Here is a 19,952-nt window from a genome sequence, read left to right on the forward strand (position 1 = left end):
GGACAAAATGTGGGATTGCCAAGTAGGGCCCTCAGTTGGTAACTGCTGTCTCTAATGGAGTGGATAGTCAGGACCGCACATGGTAGATGTGACTAGCCACAACAGACTTCTCCCTCTCCTTCTCCAACAACCTCATCCCGTCAGAAACGGAATATGCAGTGAGATCCTGTTGTTACATAAATCTCCACTGGTGCTATCCCTCTTTCTAACTGCAGATGTGCAAAAGGCCTTGACCTCTTTCCTCCAGGGACCCTGAGAACAGGAAAACAAGCCTAGGCATTACGCTTAAGAAAACAGAGCAACTCCCCCTTTTTTATCTTATTACGAGGGAGGTTCCACTGAACCAACTCAATTACCGCCCTTAGCCATTCTCATCCTTGACTGTACAGCTCACACGGTGCCATGTGCCCAATGCCCCATAAATCTGGGAGCTCCGGGTCATTTTATTTATGTAAGAAACTCAGCAAAAAACTACTGTGGCAGAAGCAAACTGTGATATAGTGAAGCTGAGTTTCTTTCCAGATGACCCATCCCTCCTGCTCTCACTCACTTTCATTTCAAGAAGTGTCACATAAATTATAGTATAAATTAGCCAGCAGGGTGATTTAGCAGATTAAGTTCTGAGAATAGAGTATAGTCTTTAAAGCCTCAAGCGAGGAGGAAAATGAGCCTCGTGCACTGAGATCAGGCTCAGCCGCTAACTGTCTTTTGTGACCGCGTGCTGTCTCTGTCCCCGGGAATGGCCAGGAGGCTAAGCCCCACCGAGACCTAGAACCCAGAGCTCACGGCGGCATTGTGGGCACACTAGTGTTTGTGAGACGGCTTAGAACGCAGAGCTCACGGCGGCATTGTGGGCACACTAGTGTTTGTGAGACGGCTTAGAACACAGAGCTCGCAGCAGCATTGTGGGCACGCTAGTGTTTGTGAGACGGCTTAGAACGCAGAGCTCACGGCGGCATTGTGGGCACGCTAGTGTTTGTGAGACGGCTTAGAACGCAGAGCTCACGGCGGCATTGTGGGCACACTAGTGTTTGTGAGACGGCTTAGAACGCAGAGCTCACGGCGGCATTGTGGGCACACTAGTGTTTGTGAGACGGCTTAGAACGCAGAGCTCACGGCGGCATTGTGGGCACACTAGTGTTTGTGAGATGCTAAGATTATCTCAACAGAATTTCAGTTTTTCAGAGCAAAAAATTTACCAGGCCAAATTCTCTGCTTGTATAAAATGAGCAGAGCTCCATGGACTTTTACAGCAGCTGAGAATTTGGCCTATGTCTGCAGTTTAAAATAGTTGTCTTCAGTATTCATTGTGGTTATCACACAATGAAACACTGTTACACTTTACTGTCCCTCTCTTATTTGTACTCACGCTCTTTTATACTCTAATGCTAATTTCTAGTCCTGTTTCTTTTTAAATAGTTTAAGAGAATCTGTTAAGATCTGGTCTACACGCAAAGTTGCACTGGGTCAAACTACAGAGATGTGATTTTTTTAAAATTGATTTAGTTAAGGTATTGCAACTTGTGTGTGAACATTCCTATCGCTTTAAGCCTGGCTTAGATCATACACCTATAGAAGTAACATTTCCATTGATGAGTGTACACACAGGGCTTTGTACTCGTGTAAGTATGTTTCTATACCATGCTTCTTTAGATAGGCAAGCTCTGAATGTAAATATTGTGTGTGTGTGTGTGTAGGGGAGGAAATTTATAGGGTCAAAAGATGACAAAAATTACTGATGAAAAATCCCAATTGCTGCAGAATTTAATTAATTTAATTTGACAGCAGCTTAAAGCAAAGTAGAAGCTGCAGTTAAATAAGGTTTCTTCAAAAAGATTGTCTTTTTGTAATAAAGGAATTTCATTATGTGTTTTCCATGACACTGTTTGTGGCCCCAAAGTGACAGATAAGCTTCAGAACCTTAGATTTGCTGCTTACTGTCCTGATCCTGCAAAGACCTAAGTAAATTTACACATGTGCTTAAGTGTTTACAGATTCAGGGACTAAAAGTGGATAACGAACAGCAAGAGTGTGATGGGAACACCTGTGATTGTCCCTCCAAATGACTGGCACTTGGCAGGTATGGAGATAGAGACTCATCATTGAGTTTAGATCTAGACCTGAACTTCCTGGCCATTGGGCTAACAGATTTTGGTTCAGAACAAGCAAGAGCAGCTGCCTGAAACAGGATGAAAGGTAATTTTTTTTTTAAAAGCTGAGGAAAATATTTTGGGGGCGGGGGGTGGCAGCAGGAAGATCAATGAATGTATCAATCAGTCACACTGGCTACTTTCAATCCAACCATCGATTCAGGAAGCAGGAAAGATAATACTTTAACATGGACAAGACTGGCCAAATATACAGGGCCTCACTCCTCACTGGAAAATCTTTGGAAACACAGGGCTCAAACCCACATGCATTTTTCCAGGGGACAAAGGGTCTGTGCTGGGGGGGAATAAGGATAAGTGCTCAAGGATGAAGCTGAAAAATGTAGGAGCCATCAGGAGTGCAAGACCATCTCATTTAATCCTGCTTTAATCTGCTGCTCTCTGGCATGTTTGAAAACAGTCGGGTGGGCATTGCTTGAGAGGCGCTGGTCGCCAGCTGGGCAGCCTGCAGGAAGCTGTCTTGTGAGCCAGTAAATGGAGCTCACAATCAGGAGTTTGAAAGATCCGTTCCGGTCAGAGCGCTCGGGGCTCTGAAGTGTACTTATGTGGCTTGACAGCATTCTTCTGGCAATTTTGCTTTATTTCATAATGTACGTTTAGACAAATATGCAGAAACATTGGGTTAACATGGGCTGTTTCACAAGGTTCAGAATTATTTTGTTTGTCGTTTCCTCCCGCTAATAAAATCATTATGTCACGTCTGGTAAGTTGTGGTTACTCCAGTATGTATCATCAACTTGTGTGAGGTCATCAGCTGCAAGTGTGGCTGATCCTTCAGAATGCGTGCAGGCATCTGGAATGCAGCAGGGAGATGACACAATGAGTAACAGCGGGGAGGGAAACTGGATTTTGGCCATGCCCTTTCCAACCAATTTAAAAGATTAGCATCAGCCCTAGAAAGCCAAAAAGTCAATGTAGCGTGTGTGCGTTTGTGTGTGTGGGGGGGGGAGGGAAACAGGGCTATAGAACAGAACGGAAAACTAGAGCCCAGGGAACAAAAAGAGGGAGAAAGCATTACGAAAGTCCCTTTTCAGAGACACACAGGGCTAGACTGTGATTCCCCTTTGCCAAGTAGTGCCATTGCAGTCGGAGGCTATGTAAGGAGTACGGTGCTAAAGGTACTGGAATCTGTCCCTTAAAAAGCAGCCATGAGCTCAAGATAACAAAGTTCAAATCTGTATTTCAAATGCCCTAAAAGTCTGGGAGTATTTGGCTCAGGTCCACATCATCAGCTGACATGGAAATGACCAGAACAAGCAGTGCCTTGATCAAGCAAACATACTTTCACTGTCCCCCACACATCCCAAGAGAAATTTACAAACTGCTCCTCGGCAACAGTTTCTAATATATATTCCTTCAGCTATGTCTAAATGTAACCCTGCAGTGTGTGTTCTTCCAAATTATCTCCTCCAGTTCTTCTGAGATCTCGTCTGCTTGCAACAGCAATCACTGGTGGTATCCAGAGAACACTTACAGTGGAATCCTACCAGCACCGATCACTGACTCCTCAGATTGCGTGTGTACGCACACGTATATACGACATGATTATTCTGTTCTTAGCAATTTTTAATCTTCAAGATAATATCACTAGTTAAACTCCTCTCCCTCCCACTTTGATTTGATAATAAGACAAAATCCCACTAATGTCCATTCAGTGGCATGATTTAATCACTGACCTTGCTGGGGATGAAAAATTCCAGCCTTCCTTCCATTACTCTCTTGAGCAAGGGGACTGGAGGCATCCGGCAATCTTCAGATGAGGCTTCAAGGCATAGGAGTCTATGTTAAACTGGTAAATGCTATCCAGAAAACGAAGAGGCAAATATGACATGACCTAGGGCAGCCATGCCTGTCTGTGGGAGATGACAGGTTTATATTCCTTCAGGCCAAGCTGTAAAAATGTGTAACTAAAGTTAAGCTCCTGAGTCCACATTTAGGTGCCTCCATTATTGGCCTGTTTCTTAAGACTGCTGAGCACACAGCAGTTCCCACTGAAGTGAGTAACAGCTGCTGGATTCTCTACACTGTTAAAAAAAAAATGGGTCATTTGTGTAGGTTCCTAAATATGGACTTAGGAGCCTAAAGATCTAGGCCTTATTTTAAAGAAACTCTCTGCTCTGTCAGAAATCATTATGGCTAAACCAGGAAGTGATACTGTGGAATAGCAGCTAAAATTGCTATTGGGGAAACCGCCATTGGTTTATCTTGGTTACATATGTTCTGGTTTGTATTATGTTTACTCTAACAGACCAGGGGCCTAGCAAAGTGGGCCCAAGAGTGATGGGGTTATAAACAGGTTATACATAGGTGCAGCTGATATAGAACGCTTCCTTTCCTTCCTCTTGGGAGCCCGGAGGGTTTTGTGGTTAAGGCACTGAACCATGATTCAGGAGATCTGGGTTCTGTGGGCCAAGTTATGCTCTCTCACGTATACCTGTGCACTGTAGCCAATGGAGCTGCACACACGTCAGTGAAGGCAGAGTTCACCCCTGTCCTTAGAACCTGTTCCAGGCCACCGAAGTCAATGGGAAGATGTCCGAGGGTTTGAAGCAGGCCGTTGATTAACAAGTGTAAGGAGAAATACAATCCAGCTCATGCTCTCAGAGCACTGCTGAACCATCACAGCTCTCTGGAGTTAAAGGTAATACAACTGAATAGACACCAAGCGCAGATCTATGGAGCAAGGTGGGAATGGTTTTACCCAGGCATTTTCCAGAATAGACCTGCATTTAAAGGCACAGTGTTATTAAGAGTCGCTACCAATCTAACATGGCTACTACATGTTAAAGTCGATGTTTTTAACTAGGACAGAATCTGAATAACGTCCATTATAAAGTAAAAACAGAATTCACAAAGGACTAAATAAAGCAGAATGTGGGAATCAGCAGCAAATTTAGTCCTTGATCCTACAATCAGATCCACTCACGTGGATCCTTACACTAGCACAGAGTCCCATCCAAGTCAATGGGGCACTGCACAAGTGCAAGAGTTGGCTTGGGTGGACTCATCTTCAGGATCGGGGCCTACCAGAGGATTTCACATAGCTGGAAAGATAAAGACAATTTTGAAGCGATTTGTTTTTGCTTCTGGACCGTAACATGCATATGAAGTGTGCATATGCATAGCATTCATTTGTTTACCATGGTTGGTATTGTTTGTATAGTCCATTCTTTCCTATGTTCCTTCTCCTATTCCTGATAAATATGTTTATAAAAATAAAAATAGTTTAACAGGGAAAGGAAAACATTCTGAAGAACTCAGAGAAGAAAAGTGCTATTTGCACAATGCTTCACACATCATCCTAGGCACCCTGCAGTGACTTTAAATAAAAGAGAAGGCAGATTTACATGTTGCAGAATAATGGGTTATTCAAACATAACAAAGCCAAACTTTGATCCATATTTTCCTTGTGCTCCTGACAGCAGAGAGCTGTTGACTTGAAAGGCGATTTTCATGGTTCATAAAATCCCTCGTGGGCTAGCCTTCAGCAACCCAAGGATCAGGACAGCTGTTATTTCACTCACATGTAGCGCGCGTAGGTGTGCACTGGCTTAGTTACAAAAGCTGTTCAGAAAGAGGCTGGGGGAAAGGACAAGTTTCACAAAGGATGCTTCTCTTTAGAGGCTGAAAACAGCAGGAGAGTGAAGTAAACAGACCTTTTCGACAGCAGACAAGAGCATAACCGTCTTTGAAGCATTCTGCTTTTAGTAAACTAGTGAAATAACATTTCTACTATATCATAATTGGGTACGTTACACCAATTGACTAAATGACATGTACATATACAGAGACACAAACACACATATACATCTCCCCACCCCAAATAACCTTGGGACACACAGTAAAAATGAAGAAAGTCATCATCAGAACCACTGATGAATGAAAATTCCACACACAAAAGAATGAAGAACCTTAAATCTTAACAGCTAGGGCACACCAATCCTTCCCCTGAGAAACTGACTCTTTTTACAAGGAACTAAGAAGTTAATTGAACATTTCAAAATAAAAATTGAAGCCTGGCTCCGGCTATAAAAGGTGATGGACTGAGTTTTTAATCTTGAAATTACTATTCTCTCTCTACCTATATACTCACACTTTTGTAATAAAGGAAAACAGATAAAGAAGCAACCAAGGCTGTAATTCCATGAGATTCTGCTGACATTGCCATTAACCAGAGGGAGACTGAAAGGTTATTGAGAACCCAAAAAGAGGACTTAATGGAAACACCTATTACATTATTGCAAGTTTGTTTGCTTATTTTTAAACTCTGAATATTTCTCTTTGAAAGTTTGCTTATATTTCTCAATCCCAAACCAATCCTGTCATTAACTGGTGTGTATATCAAGTAAGATCTATGTATGATATCATTATCAATTGTGATTTGGGCTTCAGGCACTAATCTATGATGGCAGGCAAGTGCCAGTTAAAATTAAAGTGGGGACTTAGTGTTAAAAAATACCAGATCCTTAGCTGGTATAAATCACAGTAGTTCCATTACCATATTGATTTTCACCAGCTGATGATCCGGCCCAATATCCTTCTTAGCTTGAAAAGCTAGACATTTTTTTGAACAGTAATCCTGTGTTCAGCTCCTAGTTGAATTCATGCTCCCAAGCTTTGCACTGGCAGCAATCAAATACACTGTAAAATAATAAGAGAGGACAAATGCCCCCAAATTGAGTTTTTTGGCTAAGCAATTATCACAAAACACCCCCTATTATCAAGTGTAATAAAATATTAAATGTAACACAGTTTTTAAAGGTGGTCTTGTGATGTATAGGAATTTAAAAATTAGAGAGAGAGAGAGAGAGAGAGAAACATGCTGAAACATACCATCTGTATGTTGCGTAGTTTATCTATCTATCTGTGTGCATACACATATGTACGCACATACACACACAAACATACCAGGCCAGATTCTCAGCTGGTGTAAATAAGCATGTCTACTTTTATTTCAATATCAGCTATATCAGTGTACAGCAGAGGAGGATCTGGACACTCACCTGTGTGGTATGCATGTCACTGTATATATACGGTCAATATAGCTTTGTATGGATATAATCATATGGAACGCATACATACATACATTTAAATGTACAATCTGTATGTTGTGTAGTAGGTCTGTGGTAAATACTCATACATACACACATCTTTATCTGGACCTAGATCTACATATCTGTGTACATATTACATTGAACTGTACCATCTGCATTTTATGTAGCATGTTTCGTATGCACACATACACCCGCTGTACGTGCTTTGTGCACCTATGTTTTTGTAGGGTTTTTTTGGTCATGTTTTGCCTTTTTCCTGTTATGAAAAATTCAACAGCAAAACAAAGATCTTTATTTCGCATCCACAAAAACTGCCAGCACTTCACTGGCATACTGGAATTGATTCTTAACCCTCCAGATGGCAGCACAAGAAATGAGAACTCTGCCACCTCTTCTGCTCTAATTTTACATAAAAAGAACTCCTTAGTTTGATATTTTTCAGCTCAAGGCCCCTTTTCCTCCCTACTTTGCACCAGGAGCACTGCGGGCATTTGCAGGTAACCCAGAGCGGGGCTTCAGGAATCAGCAACTGGTAAAAGGAAGCAGATCAGACACAATCAGAACAACACAAGACCGGGAAAGAGGATTCATAAGAACGGCCATACTGGGTCAGACCAAAGGTCCATCTAGCCCAGTATCCTGTCTTCCGACAGTGGCCAATGCCAGATGCTTCAGAGGGAATGAACAGAGCAGGTAATCATCAAGTGATCCATCCAAGGGGCTGTTCTTTAATCAGCCCACACTTAAGGTAGGAAAGGCATAGCAGAGAAGAAACATACATTGGCAAACACCTGCCATCTAGTGTGAGGGACCAGAAAGCCTGCATTGGCCATCAAAGCTATTGGTCTCCTTTGTTTTTAGCTAGTTAGTAAAATGAAGAGACAAGCCAAAATCCAGGACTGTGCTTGAGTTTGACTGATGATGTATTACTGGGAAATGCTAACCTGACAGCCAAAAATAAGGGAGTTTTTCATATTTATGCCTTATAACAGATTGTCACATATGTTAAATGGCCACTTCACTTTGAATGGTCCCTGGAAATATGTGTTAACTACTTCTGCAAAACAATCTGTTCCACCTTGTCTTTAGCTCTGACACTCGGAGTTCCTTTCCTGGAAGAAGAGCTCCGTGTAAGCTCCAAAGCTTGTCTTTCTCTCCCAAATAGAAGTTGGTCCAATAAAAGATATTATCTCACCCACCTTGTCACATATTTTGTCAGATTCATAACCGCGATGTGACAATTCCTAACTTTTACAAATCACTGGTTCCTCATATCTTGGATACACACTATGATTTGAGGACACCACCAGGAAGGGTTGTAGGTGCCAGGCGGCAGTGGAAGGAAGCAAGTGAGGAATGTATGTGGGGGAAGGGAGGCTCTCTGGAGCACTCGTGACAGGATGGCAGGGGTGGAGAATTTAAGCTGGGTCAGAAGTCTGCAGGGTTTGGGTGAGCAGCATGTGTTGAGGTCAGGGTGAGTGGCAGCAGGAAGCCACTGCGGAAGGGAGTGGGTGAAGGACATGTGCGGGGGGATCAAAGATGGTGGTGGGGCTGAGTTACAGGAGGAGACAGCAGATGGGGTGTGTGTCCTGCTGGGGTAGGGAGTTGCAGTGGCTTGGGTCTGGGCTGTTTGGGGTGGAGAGCTGTGGAAAGAAGCGGGGGCGGGGGGGAAGGGTGTCTGGAGGATGGGAGCTATGGAGAGAGAGCGGGACTGGACCACCAACCCTTTAACTATCGGAAATCCCCCGCCCCATAAAGGAGCCAATCTGCATGAAGACAGATGCAGGAAAATCACCAGATTACTGTATAAAGCCACACTAGGTTGAGCATTTGCCATGTTCCTAATTATTCCACTTCTTCGATTCCATGCATATTCTCGTGTATTTGTTTTCCTTTATCCTCCTCAGGCAGTCACCTCTTTATGGCTCTGTCCCTCTCTCTTTTCCCTCCAGACAGGCAGATAAACTAAAACAAAACATAAACACTTAAAAACAGACTGAGCAGAGAAGCTAGAATTCTAAGCAATTGCTGCCACACCACACAAGGAGGAGGAGGAGGATGCCTATTTATTCTTTGTGCCTGGGCAGTAATTTAACTATCTACAAAAACAGTAGCGCTGTGCAATAAAAACAAATACAGTCATTGTAACCAACTGAAGCTTAGTCCTGCATTCCAAACCCTTTCCTCCCTAGCACAGGGACAAGCTCAGTAACATCTCACACAAAGGGGCCGCGTTGTTTTCAAAGGTGAACGACAAAGCAGCTGTAAAAAAATAATTAATCCAAAGTATTAAGAGAATGTGGGTGTGATCTAGCAGTCCATTAATCAGACAAAACTACCACTGAAGTCAATGAGTCAGGAGTGCAAATCAGACGGTGATATATGTGTGTGGTACCCAGATTTAAAATGGCTTGAAAGTATTTGATTTGGTTTAGAGGATGGAAAATGAAGGACACTGGCACAATCAGTGAAATCTTATATTTTAGCTACTCTGTAGCTGTAGAAGTTCCACATGCATTTGTGTTTTCCCAAAAAAGGGCTCAAACCACAAAAAAAGAAGGACCACGATTTCAGGCACACTGCAAACTCAGAGATGTTTTCCCCTCTCCTCCCAAAATGAGTTTTAGTCAGGCCCTTTATTTAGGCTGTTAATTCTTGGAGCAGGGATGTTCATCTTCATACTTATCTGGACCCAGCACATTATTTATTTATTACTAAACAGTGGTGGAACAAAGATTGGGGCCATTTGCCAAATTCTGGAGTCCATCGTCTCCTCCCTGAAGTTCAACAAGCATTCAGACCCAGGGATTTGGTTCAGGCTCACCTCTCATTTTAAAGGAGGTTGTTGAGAATCAGTATCCTCTTCATTTGCCTAACAAGAGCTAAATTCAGAGTTGTAAGTTCCTCTTGCAATAACCGAGGACATCCTCATAACCAGCTAGAATAGTGCAGTGGGCTATTTTAGGTTGGAGTTGCACAACACGGGAACATAGGATTTGCCAAACTGGAACAGACCAGTGGTCCATTCAAACTGGTAACCTGTCTCCAACAGCAGCCAGTACCAGATGTATCTGAGGATGAACCTGTCCACATTGGGAAGTTTCTTCTGGACCCCAATCATTTAGTGACTGTCGTATGAAGCATGAGAACTTTACACATTTGTATTGTCTCTAATGTAACTGTGGATGTTCTCATTATCCATATAAATATCCAAACCCTTTTGACCCCAGCTGTGCATTGAGCAGATGGTTTCACTGAGCTGTCTGCAGCGAAACTTAGGTCCTTTTTCCAGGTAGTTATAATAAAACAGAACATATCAAATATTCAGATTATTTCTGTCCAATGTGCATTACATGGTATTTGTATGCATTGCACTATGTCTGCCATGATGCTGCCCATTCACCTAGCTTTGTTCCCTACACTCTAGCCTAGTGTTGACTAACTTATATAATTTTGTGTCACGTGCAAATGTTGCCACCTCAAGTCTTCACCCCTTTTCACGGGTTAATTAAATAATACTTCTAGACAACATTGGGAGCGATTTTGCTTTTGTTTTGCAAACCCTCATCTGGTTTTCCAAAATGAAAAAAAAAACAAACAACAACAAAAACCCAGGGTTGTTTCAGATCCTGAACTCATTTTATCCAAACCCCACCAGTCAAGGCAGAGGGATTCTGTTTGGGAGTCATCTCTAGCTTTGCCATCAGTGGCTGCAGCACAAATACAGAGCTCAAGTAGGCGGTTGATAGCTGAAATAGGGTGGGCAAAGCTGATATGGAAAAGGGGTCTCTCAGAGCCAGAGGACCAGGAGCAGGGAAGCCTCATGCCCCATCTGACTCAAAACAGAACAGGCAGTACCTGCCCTGAGGATTACCACCCCACAGAACCTGAGCATAGGACCCTGCCAGACACTTAAGGGAAGAACTGATTGTCACAAGTTTTGTTTTAAAATGTATTTCGTGTATTCTGCTGCTAATCTGGGACCTCAAACAGGTTTGGGAGTTTTTTTAAACGTACATTTGACCTTTGAGTGCCTGGGTTTGGGCAGCTTTCTAAAATCCTTACAGTCAAAGTAAAAATTAGATTTATTAACCCCTCAAGATTTTTGCCCTATGAAAATTCCCTCTGTATTGAGATCTCATGAATTCACAATATTTTTGTGAAACTGGCAAATAAGTGAGATGTGGTCAAAAAATCCATATAAAGTATTAGCCAGAACTTGAGGATATCATCCGTGGGTGTACAGATATATAGTCACATGCACCAGGCTAGATCCTCAGCTGGTTTAAACTGGCATAGCACCATTGACTTCATTGGCGCTATACTAATTGACACCAGCTGAGGATCTTTCCCATATATGTTTTAACCACAGGCAACAAGCTATCTTCACCAGCAAAAATAAAACACACTTAGCTGAATGGCATAAGTTTCTAAGTGTCATATTCTATTGCTAAAGACACACGAAAAAATGTAAGTATTTAATAATAATTAAAGACAGCCACCTAAATGTAATTGTTACATGAAGAGACTGCTTCAGGAGTTAACCTAAATGTATTACTCATTTATTGTTATGCTGTACAGTGGCAAGACAGAGCACGGAAAGCAGATGCGTTTCCATTGTGACCTTTCCAAGAACAGAGCTTTTCCAGTGAGTCACATTTTCACTAACATCACATTTCTTGTGTTATGATTGGAAATGAAGTGAACACTCTGATGACCCCGGACAGATGTTTGTATCCCTCCTTCAGTCTGAGGATACGGACCTAATCCTGGCTCTGTGTGGAGAATGAAAGAAATGTCTTCCGCGAGGAAAGCTGCTATTTATTTAGATGTGATGTAACCATATTCCACACCACATCTCTCACTCACAGTATGAATCTTGTTCCTCTTCAATAACTCCTCTCTTTCCTCCCCTGCTCCCTCTCTGTGAAGTCACCAAGATCATTTGAACCGTTCAGACAAACTGTGTTAATTCAAAGGGAATCCAAGACTGTCTTGTTGTGGGCTGCTAGAAACTTACTGCCACTACTTTGATCTGATCTAGTTTGGTGACCATAAATCATAGCAACCAACAGCTTCTCTGATCACTTTTCAAATCAGTGGGCCAAATCGTGGAGTTATGGCTCTTAGGAACATCGGAATTGCCACACTTTGATCACACCAGGCGCCCAGCTCATCCGGTATCCTGTTTCTGACACCGGCCAGTACCAGCTGCTTCAGAGGAAGGCACAATAAACTTTTCAGGAGCAAGGAATGTTTCCTTCTAACCTCCAAAAGAGGGTGGCTTATGCCCTAAACCTGAGGGCTTCACTCCTTTCCAAAGCTCTTAATTTTTAATATTGACTATTATAATTCTGGATATTCTTGTTATCCAGACTAATAGCCCGCTCAGCTCTTGTGGCAATGAGTTCCGTATGCTAATTGCGCAAAGAAGTATTTCCCTTTCTTGGTTTGGAATTAGCCACTTTTCAATTTCATTGACCATCTTAGCAAAAGATGACCTGCAGGGAGTTTGCCTGAGTAAAAACTGGGCAAACACCTCAGGAGTTGATCCTGCAGTTTTTCCACTTTTTCCATTTTCTTTAAAACAGGTTAAACACTGCATTAGAGTGCATATTCTGGCACTCTTCTGTAATTGCAGCTGAAATTGAAGGTACAGTAATATTGCTGATCCTCAGTGCATTAGTTAATTGTCCACAGTTCTCATGTCTGCTAACATGGCAGGAAGGGGAAAAAAATGACCGCTCTCACCAAGCCAAGGTGTAATTCATCACTCCTTCCATTCTGGCAAATTTACAGTGAGTGCCTCCTAAAAACACTTGTCAGAAAATCATGGCACTGGAAGATGCAAGAGCCCATCCCTCTTCTCGTATAAAATTGTTCCTTACAGTAAGTTTTGGAGTGGTTTATCCAGTCCAGGTTTAAATGACTCAAGTAAAGGGGCTGCCACTGCTTCCCTCAAGAAACTATTCCACACTAGCAGTTTTCTCCACCTTTAATTTTTTCCTCCTATTCAGATGACATTTTCCTTCCCTTGCTCAATTTCATCTTCATTAACTCCTCGTGGTACCACTCTAAACAATGCCACTCCCTCCATGGTGTTTTCACTCTGATGCCGGTAGGCACTTTTCACTTCTCTCCTGCCTGCCGCCAGGCCCTTAAATTGTTCTTTTGTTTTTCTAATCGTTTCCCATAAATCATAAGGGAATCTCTCCAGCCTTTTTGTTGCTTACCTATGAATCCCTTCTACGTTTGTTTAAAAAAAAGCTAAAAACACCTGCAGTCACACCAAAAGCATCAGTTATGCTGCATACACCCCTGGGTACATGAAAAATGGGCTTTTTCAGATTCTCCCCCTCGCCAGTTTGGGATCTGTTTTTTTACCTCTATGTTGTCAAGCACAAATTTCTATTTCTCATGCAACTCTAGATCACAAAAGTCTGTATTTCTTCCAATGTTTATTTTAGCCCTGGGTAATTTTTCTAATCAGCTAAAACATAGCAAGGCAAATTAGTTCAATTCAATGTTTTGCAGGAAACTGCGCTTTTAGGGTAGATTTCCCCAGAGCGCATGCTGAGCATGCATTGACTGTATCCTTTCAGTCACTTGCAAGGGATGGAGAACACCTGGGGCCTGGTGATCTGTTGCAGAAATGTCAGCCAGTGCTGGAGCTGGTGCTGGGCTGGTTTCTCAGCCCCTTACTGTAGACCCTTCCACTTGGGAGACGCGGTCTCTCCTCGTGATATACTGCTGGCACAGCATGCTCTGTGAGGGCGTCTTTCCTTTGGAACGTACTTCCTATCCATCCATCCATGGACCTCATTACCAGCCGATCTGAGTTTCTCCATTCCCTGATCCAAAATATTCTGAAGCTGTTGACCTTCACGGCTTGCTACAAGACTCATATTTTTAGGACTGCTGACGAAACAAATGTTATTGGGGTGATGTATAGAGAAAAGTGGGGAATTTGGTTTAATTTGAAGAGGTTCCTGGTGCTTTCATATTAGTATATGCTATGGGGTTGTGGTTTGTTTTATTGTATATTTAAACATTTATGAGAGGCACTTAGAATTTCCAAATAGTATCTCTTGTTGCTTTATAAATCTAAATAAATAAATACATACATACATAAATATGGCCTTCTCAGGAGACGCGCCCTGTACAAATGTCACCACTTTCCACATGACTGTTCACCAGTGAGACCTCTGCTGTATATCTTGGACTCCACCCAAGAGGAGTGGATGAGGCTAAATAGCCAACAGTGGAGCTCCGCAGTTGTCACCCAAGGGATCCTGTCCCTTCAGGAAATCCACAGAGCTCTGCAGGCATGGAGCCCTGAGAGGGGGTAGAGCTCTGGCCCAGCTCAGCATCAGAGACGGGTGGCCAGGATTGGGCCCTAACATTACAGCTGACTGGTCACCAGACACAGTCAGTTGTGCTCATAAAGCTGACAAAAAGTGCTCTGAAACCTTGAGAATTTTATGGGGTTTTCCATTTGGTTTTCTTGGCTGAGTTTAGTACCTAATAAAGTTGAACCCATTTTAAATGGTTACTTCAATCAGTCAATCAGTCACATCCCTGTTAATAAGCTGTGTGTTGACTTTCATCCCAATGGGGTACAGAACGATAGACATTTAGCCCCCAGCACACACGGCTCAGTTAGAAACAGACACACCAGACAATTAACTATGGAAGGGCACCACTATAATTAGCAGAATCGGCCTCATTCATCCCGCCACTTGAATTACTCTGCCTCCTAGTACGAGTCTTCTTAGGTCTGTGTCAGCTTCTAAAAAGAAAAAGAATGCAATGGCTGTGGGCCAGCAATGCCGGGTCAAGGAGGTCGAGGGCTCTGCCTGTCAAACCACTCTCTGAAACTAGCCCCCATAAGCTGAGCTTTAGGCACACCACCAGGCAGGGCTCTGTGCATAAATGAACCACGATTAACCATGAATGTCCTCTTTATTTTCTCATTCATAAAACCTTCACAAACAGATAGCCAATGAAAAGTCTGCCTTTTCCAGACTGTGATGGGGTGTCTTCCCTACACTGGTGGAGAAAGGGTTAAAAGCAATCCTGGGTAGGCTGCGCAGCAGACAGCCAATCGAAGAGGGGCTGCGATGAGCAGCCAATAAGGGTAGAGCAGGCCCATATATAAAGGCAGGGCAGTTCCCTCTTGGGAGTCCAGGGAGAAAGGACTCTGTTCCTGACGGGCTGAGGGAACCGCCAGCCCCCTGGACAGAGGAGTGCTGAGTGGGGAACGAGAGGGTGCTCCAGCCTGACTGGCTGAAAGACCGAAGCCCTGATATGGGGCAGAGAAGGTGCTAGGGCTACAGGGAAGTGGCCCAGGGAAACAGACAGCGGGAGTTGAAGGAGATGCAGCACATGGCTGCTGCCTAGAGGGTCCCTGGGTCGGGACGCGGAGCAGTGGGTGAGCCCAGGTCTCCTCCTCCCTCGCCCCATTTTCCACCGAGGGGTGTGGCCAGTGAAGGGTTCCAGTTTGCCAGTGAGGCAAGTGGCTAGAACCTTGGGCTGCAGTCGGCCTGTTCCCCCGGATTGGCTATGTCCTGAAGAGGACGCTGCGATCTTGGAGGTGATGCAGGTCCGGAGCAGACGTGACGGCAGCAAGACACCACCGGAGGCACCCTGCAAAAAGACTGAGTTAATTCCCAGAACAACCAGCAGGAGGTGCCACAGTGGTGAGTCCGAACCCTTTACACAGACCCATCAGGACTGGGTGGCCACAACATACAGGGCACCTGAATGAGCAAGCAACAAAGTGACTGGGAGTTAAGGGTGGAAGATGATGATCTATGGGGCACACATCCAGCTGGTAGGTTTTCTTTTTAATGCATAGCATATGAGGAAGGCACAGGGCCATATTTTCCAAAGAAGCTCCATACTCATCAGTGGGTCTAGAGACATCAAAGTGAGTGTCTGGATTCTCCCAAGAGCTCAGCATGTTGTGTGCTCTTTTGAAAACCCCAGCTGGGGGTGTGACCTGCAGGGAACATCTCTAGATGAGAGCATAATTATTTCATTATCCTCTTCCCTGTATCTACTGTACCAAGGAGAACGTCCAATTTCATGATGGTTTAGACACTTAACCACTTGGAGGAACAGGTCTGGAAACAGCAAAACTCCTAGAGGATGTCAGCAGGGACATGTGTGACTTCAGCGTTGCAGTGGAATTCTACTCTGAAAAGTGGGAAATGATACAATGGAGATCCTTATTTATTGTCTCTGATTCCCACACCAATTTCACCCACTTTTGCAAGTTAAAAGCTAGATTTTTCCAACTGCAGTTTCAACCTGGGCTCTGACCATCAAACTGGGGTGTTTTTTTCCCTCCTTCTCACTAACGGGTGGTAATGTGGAACAGTTTTTGCAGGCCATATTCTGTCCCCAGTTGCACCTGGGCAACCTCCCCGCTTCTGCTCCCACTCTTGCCTTGGTAACACCTCTTTTAAAGTCATGCCACTTGTGATGGATTCGATCACAGAAACTCCCTTGGGACTGTCACCTGATGTGCTGAGACTACCTCTGAGCCCATTTTCTCTGCCAGTTTGGGCCTCCAGAACCCTACCTTGTTGAGCCAGACACGCCAGTCTGCTCCAACACAGACCCAGGGTCTGAACCACATGCCCAAAAGCTGCCGAGTTAACTGAAAACTGCTTAAGAAGCGCTCCTGTCTCCAGCACCCAGACACCCAGCTCCCAATGGGGTCCAAACCCCAAATGAATCCATTTTACTCTGTATAAAGATTATACAGGGTAAACTCATAAATGGTCTGCCCTCTATAACACTGATAGAGAGATATGCACAGCTGTTTGCTCCCCCTGGTATTAATTACTTACTCTGGGTTAATTAATAAGCAAAAGTGATTTTATTAAGTATAAAAAGTAGGATTTAAATGGTTCCAAGTAACAGAACAAAGTAAATTACCAAGCAAAATAAAACAAAATCCACAAGTCTGAGCTTAATACATTAAGAAACTGATTACAGATAACATCTCACCCTCAGAGATGTTCCAATAAGCTTCTTTCACAGACTGGACTCCTTCCTAGTCTGGGCCCAATCCTTTCTCCGGTACAGTTCTTGTTAGCTCCAGCTCAGGTGGTAACTAGGGAATTTCTCATGACTGGACCCTCCTTTGTTCTGTTCCACCCCCTTATATAACTTTGGCACAAGGCGGGAATCTTTTGTCCCTCTGGGTCCCCACCCCTCCTCCTAAATGGAAAAGCACCAGGTTTAAGATGGATTCCAGCACCAGGTGACATGGTCACATGACCTGTGAGACCCCAAACCTTCATTCCTCCCAGCCTGACTCACAGGCCTAGTTGATGGGAGCCATCAAGATTCCAAACCACCATTAATGGCTCACACTTTGCATAATTATATGCAAAGTGTTATATTTCATATTTCTAGTTTCAGGTACAAGAGTGATACATTTATACAAATAGGATGACCACACTCAGTAGATTATAAGCTTTGTAATGATACCTTACAAGAGACCTTTTGCATGAAGCATATTCCAATTAGAATATATTCCCACTCATTAGCATATTTTCATAAAATCATATGGAGTGCAACGTCACACCACTCATAGCCAAAAACCTGCAAGTGATTCCTGCAGGCGGATCCCTACACTTGTGTGGAGTTCCAATAAAGCTAATGGGAGTCATTTTGCGGGATCAGGGCCTGGTTTGAAAATGTGCTTACATTGTTAAGATAAACCCCACAATCTATGCATGCAAAGACATGGCCATAAATCAGACTCTCAGGAGAAAGGAAGGGGGAGGGAGGAGTTTAATAAGGGTTTTCCTCCCATCCACAGTACCTCATTACTCTTCTTTGTCAGGTAGGAAAAACCAGCATTATGTATTAAACCATTTGTAGTTTGTTTTACAAAACACAAAGGCCCTAATTCAGCACTGTGTTAATCCAGCTTCACACGGATGTAATACCACTAATGTCAATGGAGTTATGACTCTGTAAAATTGGAGTAATGCAGTGGTGAATCAGGTCCAAAATACACTCCAGCAGAACCCTGATAAAACAGATAACCATATTGCACCAAAATGTTGTTACATTCAGGAAAAAAAAGATGTAGTTTCTGTTCTTTTAAAGAAATCAGTTTTCTATTGTACTTTTACCTTTTAGTTCACAGGAACTTTGTTATTTTAAAAAATTTATCCCTCTCTCAGGCATTCTTTAATAAAACTGAATTGTACACTGAATAGGTTTGATTGGTTTTGGTCCGCCGCACACAAAATGTGTTGTTTGGACAGGTCTACACCATTCTTTCTTCTGCATAATAAGCCTTTCACCTATGCTTCTTCCCCAGTACTTCCAAATAGCATTGAACATGGATAAACATTTGGTCGCACAGATGTGGTGGTTTTGTAAATAGCACAGTAATCATTTCTTGTTAGCTCTGAAAACAAAAGGTAGCCTTGCTGGAATATACAAAACAGATTTAAGCCCACAGGTGCAAACAGCCATGACTGGGTTACGTGCTCTCTTTTGCTGATTTAGCTGGAAAAGGACAGGAAAGGATATCCTTTTCCTTTCCCATTTCTGTCAGGGGCAATGTCCTTTTCACTGCTGCCCTGATCACTGAATTGCTGAGGTTTTTACGGCAGCATGTCATGCACACTCCGCCTGAGACATCAAATACTACATGCACCTGCTTGAGCCAATGGACACCTAGTTACATGCCTCTTCCATCATTATTACACAATAAGCCATGTCCCTCTAAGACATTCAGTAACTCGTAAATTCAGTGGGTCCGATTCTGATCTCACTTACACTGGTGTGAATCAGGAATAACTCCAGTGAAGTCAGTGGAATTATTGGCTTGAAACAGACGTGAGAGAAGACTTGCATCCAAATAGTCTATTCTCCCCCGCGGTGCATTTTCATGACACCTGCTAACAGGGACATGGAGTGATGATGAAAAAAACCAGCCCACGAGGGACCAAAGTCAGTTGTAGTGGAGGGCCCTCAGCCCTTCCAGGAAGCACTCAGCACCCCACAGGATCAGACCCTAAGTCAGTGCACTGGGAAGGAAAGCATGTGTCATTCATTGGATCCGTGGAAGAGAGGGATGCCACTGAAATTAGTGATGCGCTCCAAAATCAAAACTAGAGCAAAGGCACCTAAGCAATGTTAACTGCATTAATAAATAGGGGCTATGGAGCCTGGCTTCCTCACATAAGAGCCTTTGCAACACTGACTTGAAACTGACGGGAGTGAAGGAAGGCAGAAAAGACCAAAATTCTGCTTTCCCACCCCCAGCCGCCGGCGAGATTTGGCCTGAGGGCACAGCGGTAGAAAAGCTAGCTTAGAGCCTCTGCTCTTCAGTAATATGGTGTAGAATGAGGAGTGTAGAATTTAGAATATGATTTTTGGGGGGGGAGCCTCACCATGCAAGTCCCTGCATTGTGCTGAAAATATCAACTGAGAACTGATCCGTAAGTGCCAATTTCTATACATCATTCCGATTTTAAAAGGGAACTGCTAACTACTTCTATATTTGTTGTTCTGTAGTCCTAGATATGCTGAAAAATACAGTTACTTGCTATTAGTCTTCTTAGTAAATAGGTTTATTTCTCCCCCCTCACCTCCATGCCCCACCACTCTTCTCCACTGACTTAAGGGGACTACTCACGGAGTAATGTACTGCCCAGCACAGCAAGAGTAACAGAGTCTGGCCCTCGGTACTGAA

General features: G+C 43.4%; 1 protein-coding gene across 10 annotated transcripts in view; it reads right to left on the bottom strand.

Moving 5' to 3' along the window:
* Positions 1-2,804: 2,804 nt before the first annotated feature.
* LOC120405988 (ras-GEF domain-containing family member 1B-A) overlaps positions 2,805-19,952 on the bottom strand; it is a 297,170-nt gene continuing 280,022 nt past the window's right edge. For 9 of the 10 annotated variants that reach the window (XM_039540073.1, XM_039540072.1, XM_039540076.1 and 6 more), the window contains one exon: positions 15,192-15,868. In XM_039540073.1, the coding sequence (XP_039396007.1) occupies positions 15,287-15,868 (582 nt within the window). In that variant the 3' untranslated portion in view covers positions 15,192-15,286. Of the gene's footprint in view, positions 2,962-15,191; positions 15,869-19,952 lie in introns of those variants that run through there. The other variant, XM_039540082.1, reaches the window with a different exon arrangement.

The sequence above is a fragment of the Mauremys reevesii genome, linkage group 5 (genome assembly GCF_016161935.1).
Source record: "Mauremys reevesii isolate NIE-2019 linkage group 5, ASM1616193v1, whole genome shotgun sequence".
Taxonomy (NCBI): Eukaryota; Metazoa; Chordata; order Testudines; family Geoemydidae; genus Mauremys; species Mauremys reevesii.